Source organism: Piliocolobus tephrosceles, chromosome 20, assembly GCF_002776525.5.
Source record: "Piliocolobus tephrosceles isolate RC106 chromosome 20, ASM277652v3, whole genome shotgun sequence".
Taxonomy (NCBI): Eukaryota; Metazoa; Chordata; class Mammalia; order Primates; family Cercopithecidae; genus Piliocolobus; species Piliocolobus tephrosceles.
This window is the reverse complement of record NC_045453.1, coordinates 9862625-9872357: the sequence shown is the minus strand read 5'-3', so window position 1 is coordinate 9872357 and position 9733 is coordinate 9862625. Positions and strand designations below refer to the sequence as shown.

Below are 9733 nucleotides of genomic sequence, written 5' to 3'. Positions count from 1 at the left end.
ACTCCGCCTCAAAAAAAAAAAAAAACAAAACAAAACAAAAAAAATAATAAAACAATTTTTTAAATTATGAAAATATCCATAATCATTATGGTGTCCACTGGGATATAAACTTTTAAGATTTCATTCACTGAAAAGATCTTTTAATAATGTCCTAGAATCTGACTTTTTGAGGATAATAGGCCCAACTCAGTTCTTTTTACATAAGTGTATTATTCTGGAGCCTTTTCAAGGCAATGAGGAGTATATAAGATGGTAACCCTGGCCAGGTGCAGTGGCTCACACCTGTAATCCCAGCACTTTGGGAGGCCAAGGTGGGTGGATCATCTGCAGTCAGGAGTTCGAGACCAGCCTGGCCAACATAGTGAAACCTTGTGTCTACTAAAAATACAAAAATTAGCCGGGCATGGTGGTGAGCAGCTGTAATCTCAGCTACTCAGGAGGCTGAGGCACAAGAATTGCTTGAACCCAGGAGGCAGAGGTTGCAGTGAGCCAAGATCACACCACTGCACTCCAGCCTGGGTGACAGAGTGAGACTCCGTCTCAAAAAAAAAAAAAAAAAATGCTGGGCACAGTGGCTAACGCCAGTAATCCCAGTAGTTTGGGAGGCCGAGGTGGGTGGATCATGAGATCAGGAGTTCAAGACCAGCCTGGCCAAGATGGTAAAACCCGTCTCTACTAAAACTACAAAAATTAGCCAGGTGCAGTGGGTGCAGTGGCAGGCACCTGTAATCCCAACTATTCAGGAGGCTGAGGCAGGAGAATCACTTGAACTCGGGTGGCAGAGGTTGCAGTGAGCCAAGATCCTGCCACTGCACTCCAGTCTGGGTGACAGAGTGAGACTCCATCTCAAAAAAACACAACAACAACAATAACAAAAAACGCAGACAGTAACCCTGACAAACTATTAAAAAGCCTTTTTCTGTATTTGTTATACATGTTGCTTACCTATCTGGGGTGGTTTTTCTGTTCCTACAAAACCAGACATCAGAGGTTAGCTAGAAAGCTGTGGATCCCTTGCCTGTTATGTGTTTTTTCTATGAAAAACTAACTGCTAGCAAGTATCTGAGCTACAAGAGCAGTGAAGTAGAGAGTAGAAGTAAGCAAAAGATAATAGATGATGTAGTTTTCTGTTTTGTTTTCTTTTTGATAAGTGTCTGCCAAAGCAACTTGAGGTGACTGAGAGTTCACCACTTCCTGTATATATAGGTTTCAGATCAAATTCTGCTACACAATTCCTTTCTTTTTTTTTTTTTTTTTTTTTTTGAGTTACAGTCTCACTCTTGTGGCCCAGGCTGGAGTGCAATGGTGTGATCTCGGCTCACTGCAACCTCTACCTCCCAGGTTCAGGTGATTGTCCTGCCTCAGCCTCCCGAGTAGCTGGGATTACAGACACCTGCCACCATGCCCAGCTAATTTTTGTATTTTTAGTAAAAATGGGGTTTTGCCATGTTGGCCAGGCTGGTCTTGAACTCCGGATCTCAGGTGATCCACCCACCTTGGCCTCCCAAAGTGCTGGGATTTCAGGCATCAACCACTGCACCTGACCTTTTGTTTGTTTGTTTGTTTGTTTGTTTGTTTGTGTGTTTGAGACCATGTCTTGCTCTGTCACCCAGGCTGGAGTACAGTGGCACAGTCACAGCTCACTGCAGCCTTGACCTCCCAGGCGCAAGTGATTCTCAGCTCAGCCACGGCCTGGCTAATTTTTATATTTTTTTGTAGAGATGGGTTTGCCAAGGCCAGTCTTGAACTCCTGGGTTCAAGTGATCCATCTGCCTTGGCCTCCCAAAGTGCTGGGATTACAGGCGTGAGTCACCGCACTCTGTCTTATATACAGTTATTAACTACGTGTATTAGCAAATAAACAACCATTGTTACAGATCCTGTACAGTGGTGGTGGCACAGGGCAGGGAGAATATCCAGTGATGATGAACTCAGGAATTCTGGCACTCATAAAGAGAGTGAGAGCACAGTGACTTATGTCTATAATCCCAGCACTTTGGGAGGCCAAGCCAGGAGGGTGGCTTGAACCCAGGAGTTCAAGACCATTGTGGGTAACATAGTGAGAGCCCATTGCTACAAAAAGTTCTTTAAAATAGCCACACATGGTGGTGGGCATCTATAGTCCAAGCTACTCAGGAGACTGAATTGGGAGGTTGGCTTGAGCCCAGGATGTCAAGGCTGCAGTGAGCCATGATCTTGCCACTGTACTCTAAACAGAGCAAGACCCTGTCTCAAAAAAAAAAAAAAAAAGAGAAAAAAGAAAAAGAGAAAGTTATGTAGAAGGATATGCAATCAGACAAGTAAGTCTATATTCAGATAAGTCACCTTCCAGTTCTTAGAGCTATAACTAGATGCTATGACCCAGATTTGGACACACCAAAGAACATCGACTTGGGAAGAACAGTTCTGGTTCTACAAACAAATTCATTATGGGTTGTAAAATAATTACTGTTTAAAAAGCACACACACAATTTATATATCCTATGCAGTAAGTTCATATATCCCAGTTCTATGTCTGACCACCACCCATAGAAAATATTTGCTCAAGAACAGGTGCCAAGATTTCAGATGCAGGATTCAGTCAACCTTAAGGCTAGCATCAAGCAAATACCATGGATCAGAATTCAGGGCTGGACACAGGACTTCTCAGAGCTTTTAGCCTTGACGTTATTATCCCTAAGAGTAAAGCCTAGAGACTTCACTGGATCTTTCATCACTTTCATAGCTATTGAAGGTAGTGTCTCAAATATTTTAACCAATCTGCTTATCTTAAATACTTTTTATTTCCTGAACATGAGCTCATTTTTAGCATTAGTCACACTTAATAAGCATTCACTATTTTCATCAGTAGAAACCCATTTCTGGCCGGACATGGTGGCTCACACCTATAATCCCAGCACTTTGGGAGACCAAGGCGGGCAGATCACTTGAGGTCAGGAGTTCGAGACCAGTCTTGCTGACATGGTGAAACCCCATCTTTACTAAAAATACAAAAATTAGCCAGGCATGGTGGTGAGCACTTGTAATCCCTGCCACTTGGGAGGCTGAGGCAGGAGAATTGCTTGAACACTGGAGGCTGAGGTTGCAGTGAGCTGAGATTGTGCCACTGCACTCTTCTAGCCTGGGCAACAGAGCAAGACTCTTTCTCAGAAAAAAAAAAAAAAAAAATTCTGGGCCGGGCGTGGTGGCTCAAGCCTGTAATCCCAGCACTTTGGGAGGCCGAGACGGGCGGGATTGAGATATGCCTAACAGAAACTGTTGGAGTGGAGAATGAATTTCCTGATTAAAACACCAGCTCACTCCTCATGGGCTATGAATTCTTCAATGTCATGTTAGCAGACCACTCCAGAGTGGCAGTCTTAATTAGAATACTTGTGAGACCTAGGTTATAGCTTAACCTAAGTAACACAAACATAACACTGTACTCAAGTGTATTGTAGTTAACTGAAAACTTTACATTACTTCCTTAGAAACTTGTTTTAAGGATTAAAAATAATTATATTTAGGCTGGGTGTTGTGGCTCATGCCTGTAATCTCCCAGCACTATGGAAGGCTGAGGCAAGAGGATCCCTTGAGCCCAGGAATTAAAGACCAGCATGAGCAACACAGCAACACCCCCATCTGCAAAAAATGAAAATAAAAAATTAGCTGGGCATGGTGGCTCACACCTTTAATCCCAACTACTTGGGAGACTGAGGCAGGAAAATCACTTGAATCCAGGAATTTGAGATTGTAGTGAACTATGATTGTACCACTGCACTTCAGCCAGGGTGATAGAGCAAGATCTTGTCTCTAAAAATAAAAAAGATAATTATATGTATATGTATGTGTGTGTGCATACACACACACACACACACACAGTCATGTGCCGCATAATGATGTTTCAGTCAGTGATGGCCCACACATACAACAGTGGTCCTATAAGATTATAATGCTGTATTTTTACTATACCTTTTCTATGTTTAGATATATTTAGATTGTGATACAATTGCCTGTGGTATTCAGTACAGTAACATGCTGTACAGTTTTGTAACTTAGGAGCAATATGCTATACCATTCAGCCTAGGTGTGTAGTTGGTCATACAATCTAGGTTTGTGTAAGTATACTCTATAGTATTCTCATGACAAAATCATTTCAACAATGCATTTCTGAGAAGATAACCCATCATTATGCAATACACAACTATGTATACACATATGCATATATATAATATTTAATATAAGCTTTGTTCATAGTAAGGCCTTAGTAATAGCTATTATTTATAAGCAATATCAAATTTATTATATTAATGAGTATGGTTTTTTTTAGCATTAGTCACACTTAATAAACCATTCACTATTTTCATCAGTAAAAACCCATTTCTGGCCAGACATGGTGGCTCACACTTGTAATCCCAGCACTTTAGGAGACCGAGATGGGATCTCACTGTGTTTCCCAGACTGGTCTTGAACTCTTGGGCTCAAGTGATCCTCCCACCTCGGCCTCCCAAAGTGCTGGAATTATAGGCGTGAGCCACCACACTCAGTCGAGTATGTTTTTTTAATGTCTTTTTTTCTTTAGTTTTTTTTAAATTTTAGAGATGAGATCTTGCTGTGTTGCCCAGGCTGGAATGTAATGGGGTAATCATAGCTCACTGCAACCTTGATTTCCTGGGTTCAAGCGATCCTCTCATCTCAGCCTCCCGAGTAGCTAGGGATAAAGGTGCGTGCCACCACACCTAGTTTTTAAATTTTTTAATTTTTTTTTATAGAGACAGGGTTTCACCACACCCAGCCTCCCACAATTTTAAATGTTTAGTTCATTCAAGTAAAGTATACCTCCTTACCTTACATAAATATTAACAGCTGGAATTGGAATAACACAGAATATGGAGACACTATAGTCTCTGTCTCAATAAATTTCTAATCCAAGGAGGATATTAAATAATTTTAGGCCAGGCGTGGTCGCTCACGTCTGTAATCCCAGCACTTTGGGAGACCAAAGTGGGAGGATCACTTGAGCCCAGGAGTTAGAGACCAGCCTAGAAAACATAGGGATCTTCATTAATTTGTGCTTTCTATTTTAGCAAATAATAAGCTAATATTTAAAAGATTCTAAAAAAAAAAAAGAAAAGAAAACATAGGGAGACCCTGTCTCTACAAAAAGTAAAAAAAGACATTAGCCTGGTGTGGCAGCATTCACCTGTAGTCCCAGCTACTTGGGAGGCTAAGGCAAGAGGATCAAGAACCTGTCATAAAAACAAAACAAAAAGAAATAATTTTAATTGATCCATATAATAAGAATAACCTAGAAGAGCTGTTAACATACCAGTATCCTTTGGAACAGTGTTTCCCAGAATGGTAGTATAAGTGTTTTGGGGGGTCCAGGGGCAGTGGTTTACGCCTGTAATCCCAGGACTTTGGGAAACCAAAGCGGGCGGATCACCTGAGGTCAGGAGTTCGAGACCAGCCTGTCCAGCATGATGAAACCCCATCTCTACTGACAATACAAAAATTAGCCAGATGTGGTGGCATGCTCCTGTAATCCCAAATACCCAGGAGGCTGAGGCAGGAGAATCGCTGGATCCCAGCAGACAGAGAGACTGCAGTGAGCCAAGATTGTGCCACTGCACTCCAGGCTGGGTGACAGAGCAAGACTCCCTCTCAAAAAAAAAAAAAAAAAAGTGTTTTGGGGAAAGAGACTATACATAAAAAATTGGGGAAGTATGGAATTAAAGTGAACATGAGAGTTATTTTTTTCCCCAATTGCAGTACTTCTCAGAGCCTTATACTAACATGTATTTCTGAATTTCTAATATAATGTACAGCATTTCCTCAACTTTATTTAACCACATAGCTCCCCCCCCCCCCCACCCCAGTCAAGATCCTTTAGAAATAGCAGAAGTGAAAAAGACATCCAATTAAGACAGATCCCCTGGGGCTGTTTGGTCTTTGAACCATGTTTGTGTTTTCTGGTTTTCCTAAAGTGAAGGCATTGCTTCTACCCATGTTCTCAATGTTTGTAGGCCAGTGAATTGAGAATGAGAACTTTTTTCATATATATGCTAAATTCTTTTTAATTGGTAGTGGTTTTCTTAGCTCTTCTAAACACATGGTTCTTGTGTATACAAGTAAAGGATAGTTCGTAATACTCTATAATACTCTTCCTTCCCCAAAAAATAGTAGGACAAATTTCTGCCTAGTTTCACAAGCTATCCCAGAGTTGCACCATTAAGTCGGAAACTACGTTGGGGCAAGCTGTTATTTTACTATTGGGGGTGCTCAGTAAAACCTGAACACTGGTTCCTGATCAGGGTTCCTGTTGTACGTGGTACAATAAGGCTCTTAGAACACCTGTCACCTGCCATGTATTTGCAGAGAAATAAATGTAATTCATTTTGCTTCTTCCTTAACCTCTCAGGATATGCTTTACCTTTTAGAATCTTTCCACCTTTCTCAAAGACACAAGACGAATATCTGCAGGCCTTTTAGTTTTCTGAAGCTGAGGTTTGCCACTGCCTCCCATACTGTAGAACTTAGATAACACCAGCCAGGGCTGTTGTCCCTCTAAGAGCCACTAATGACAGTCAGCTCAAAAGCTATGGTTGTGAAAACATTCTGAAGTGGCATCTAGAGAAAAGAGCATCACCTTCAATTCATATGTTTGCATTTCTCTAGATTCCAATTTGACTTATAAGTAATACAGATGGATTTCTGAACCTTCTCTGAAAATATTAATTTCTCTACATAAAGATCTGTGGGGTTTTTTTAATATTGTAAAAAGGTAATTTAAATTGCCAACTTGTATATTAAAGTATGCTTTGTGGCTGGGCATGGTGGCTCACGCCTGTAATCCTAGCACTTTGAGAGGCTGAGGATGGCAGATCAACTTGAGCCTAGGAGTTGAAAACCATCCTGGGCAACATGGCAAAACGTCCTCTCTACTAAAAATAAAAAATAGCCAGGCATGGTGGCGTGTGCCTGTAGTCCCAGCTACTCAGGAGGCTGAGGTGGGAGGATCACTTGAATCCAGGAGGTCGGGATTGCAGTGAGCCAACATTGCACCACTGCACTCCACTCTGGGTGACAACGTGAGACCCTGTCTCAAAAAAATAAAAATAAAAAGTATGCTTTGTATCACAACATTGCATTCTTTTTGACAGACTTGGAAGATGCTACAAAAACACCTGACTGTTCCAGTGGACCAGTGAAAGAGGAAAGAGGTGATCTTATAAAATTTTACAATACAATATATGTAGGAAGAGTGAAGTCGTTTGCACTGAAATACGACTTGTCAAATCAGGACCATGTGGTATGTTTTATGTTTTACTACTTTATTATTATTCGCTGTCATAGTTGAATTACTATAAGTTTATTTTGCTAGATAAGTATGTCAAAGTAAAATTACTAGCAATTAATCAGAACATGACTAGTAACTTAATCGGTGATTAAGGCTATGGTACAACAGAGACCAGAGGAAATCATGGGATCTGTTGCCCAGGCTAGAGTGCAGTGGTGAGATCCTGGCTCACTGCAACCTTTGCTTCCAAGGCTCAAACAGTTCTCCCACCCTAGCCTCCCAAGTAGCTGTATGACAGCTGCATGCCACCACCACGCCTGGCTAATTTTTTTGTATTTTTAGTAGATATGGGGTTTCACCATGTTGGCCAGGCTGGTCTGGAACTCCTGGACTCAAGCAATCTACCCACCTCAGCCTCCCACAGTGATGAGATTACAGGTGTGAAACACCACGCCTGGCAGGAATTTTATCTATACCATGATTATGTTGCTAGAAATTCCATGTACATATGGGTAAGAACTTGATGGGAACACGAATATTAAAACAATTAATTTGTTTGTATTTATTTATTTATTTATTTATTTATTTATTTTGAGACAGAGTCTCACCCTGTCACCCAGGCTGGAGTACAATGGCGCGATCTCAGCTCAACTGCAACCTCCGCCTCCCAGGTTCAAATGATTCTCCTGCCTCAGCCTCCCCAGTAGCTGGTATTATAGGAGCATGTCACTACACCTGGCTAATTTTTTTGTATCTTTAGTAGAGACAGGGTTTCACCATGTTGGCCAGGCTGGTCTTGAACTCCTGACCTCGTGATCCGCCCACCTCAGCCTCCCAGAGTGCTGGGATTACAGGCATGAGCCACTGCGCCCAGCAAATTTGGTAAATTTTTCTGTTGTTACATTGTGAGATTAATGTTTTTCTCAAGTTAAAGACAAAAGGGGCCAGGTGTGGTGGCCTGTAATCCTAGCACTTTGGGAGACTAAGGTGGGTGGATCACCAGAGGTCAGGAGTTCAAGAGCAGCCTGGCCAACATGGTGAAATCCCATCTCTACCAAAAATTAGGTGGGCGTGGTGGCAGGCACCTATAATCCCAGCTACTCGGGAGGCTGAGGCAGGAGAATCACTTGAACCCAGGAAGCGGAGGTTGTAGTGAGCAGAAATTGTGCCACTGTACTCCAGCCTGGGTGACAAGAAGGAAACTCCATCTCAAAAAAAGACAAAAGGAGGTCAGGCGCCGTGGCTCATGCCTGTAATCCCAGCACTTTGGGAGGCCGAGGCAGGTGGATCACGTGAGGTCAAGAGTTCAAGACCAGCCTGGCCAACATGGTGAAACCCCATCTCTACTAAAAATACAAAAATTAGCCGGGCATGGTGGTGGGCACCCGTAATCCCAGCTACTTGAGAGGCTAAGACAGGAGAATCACTTGAACCCGAGAGGCAGAGTTGCAGTGAGCCAAGATTGCACCATTGCGTGCCAGCCTGGACAACAGAGCAAGACTCCGTCTCAAAAAAAAAAAAAAAAGGCAAAAGGAAGTAGATAGGCCTGGATCATTAATAGAGGCACCACTAAGAAATTTTTGTGTAGGCCAGGCGTGGTGGCTCACACCTGTGATCCCAGCACTTTGGGAGGCCGAGGCAGGGAGATCGTGAGGTCAGGAGATTGAGACCATCCTGGCTAACACAGTGAAACCCTGTCTCTACTGAAAAGACAAAAAAAAAAAAAAAAAAAAAAATTAGCCAGGCATAGTGGCGGGCGCCTGTAGTCCCAGCTACTTGGGAGGCTGAGGCAGGAAAATGGCATGAACCGGGGAGGCGGAGCTTGCAGTGAGCCAAGATCATGCCACTGCACTCCAGCCCAGGCGAGAGAGTGAGACTCCGTCTCAAAAAAAAAAAAAAAAAAAAATTATGCAGACCCTAGTTTTGGCAGTCACAGCAGGCCTGAGAAAGTGTTACCAGTGTGTAAGCTGAGGTTGCTTCCCAGAAGACCAGACTTTAGCTCTTAAAAAAGAGACCAGCCAGGCGCCTCCCAAGCCTGTAATCCCAGCACTTTGGGAAGCTAAGCCTGGAGGATTGCTTGAGCCCAGGAATTTGAGACTACCCTGGAAAAATAGGAAGGCCCTGTCTCTTTAAAAAAAAAAAAAAAACTCTAGGCCGGGCGCGGTGGCTCAAGCCTGTAATCCCAGCACTTTGGGAGGCCGAGACGGGCGGATCACGAGGTCAGGAGATCGAGACCATCCTGGCTAACACGGTGAAACCCCGTCTCTACTAAAAAATACAAAAAAATCTAGCCGGGCGTGGTGGCGGGCGCCTGTAGTCCCAGCTACTCGGGAAGCTGAGGCAGGAGAATGGCGGGAACCCGGGAGGCGGAGCTTACAGTGAGCCGAGATCCTGCCACTGCACTCCAGCCCAGGCATCAGAGCGGGACTCCGTCTTGAAAAAAAAAAAAAAAAA

The 9733-nt window shown here is 43.0% G+C and overlaps 1 protein-coding gene across 5 annotated transcripts in view; it reads left to right on the top strand.

Annotated features, from left to right (window-relative positions):
* Positions 1 to 9733, top strand: part of RBL1 (RB transcriptional corepressor like 1) — a 100867-nt gene that overhangs the window by 83122 nt on the left and 8012 nt on the right. For all 5 annotated transcript variants that reach the window (XM_026455280.1, XM_026455278.1, XM_026455279.1 and 2 more), the window contains one exon: positions 7143 to 7291. In XM_026455280.1, coding sequence (XP_026311065.1) covers positions 7143 to 7291 — 149 coding nt within the window. The remainder of the gene's footprint in view (positions 1 to 7142; positions 7292 to 9733) is intronic.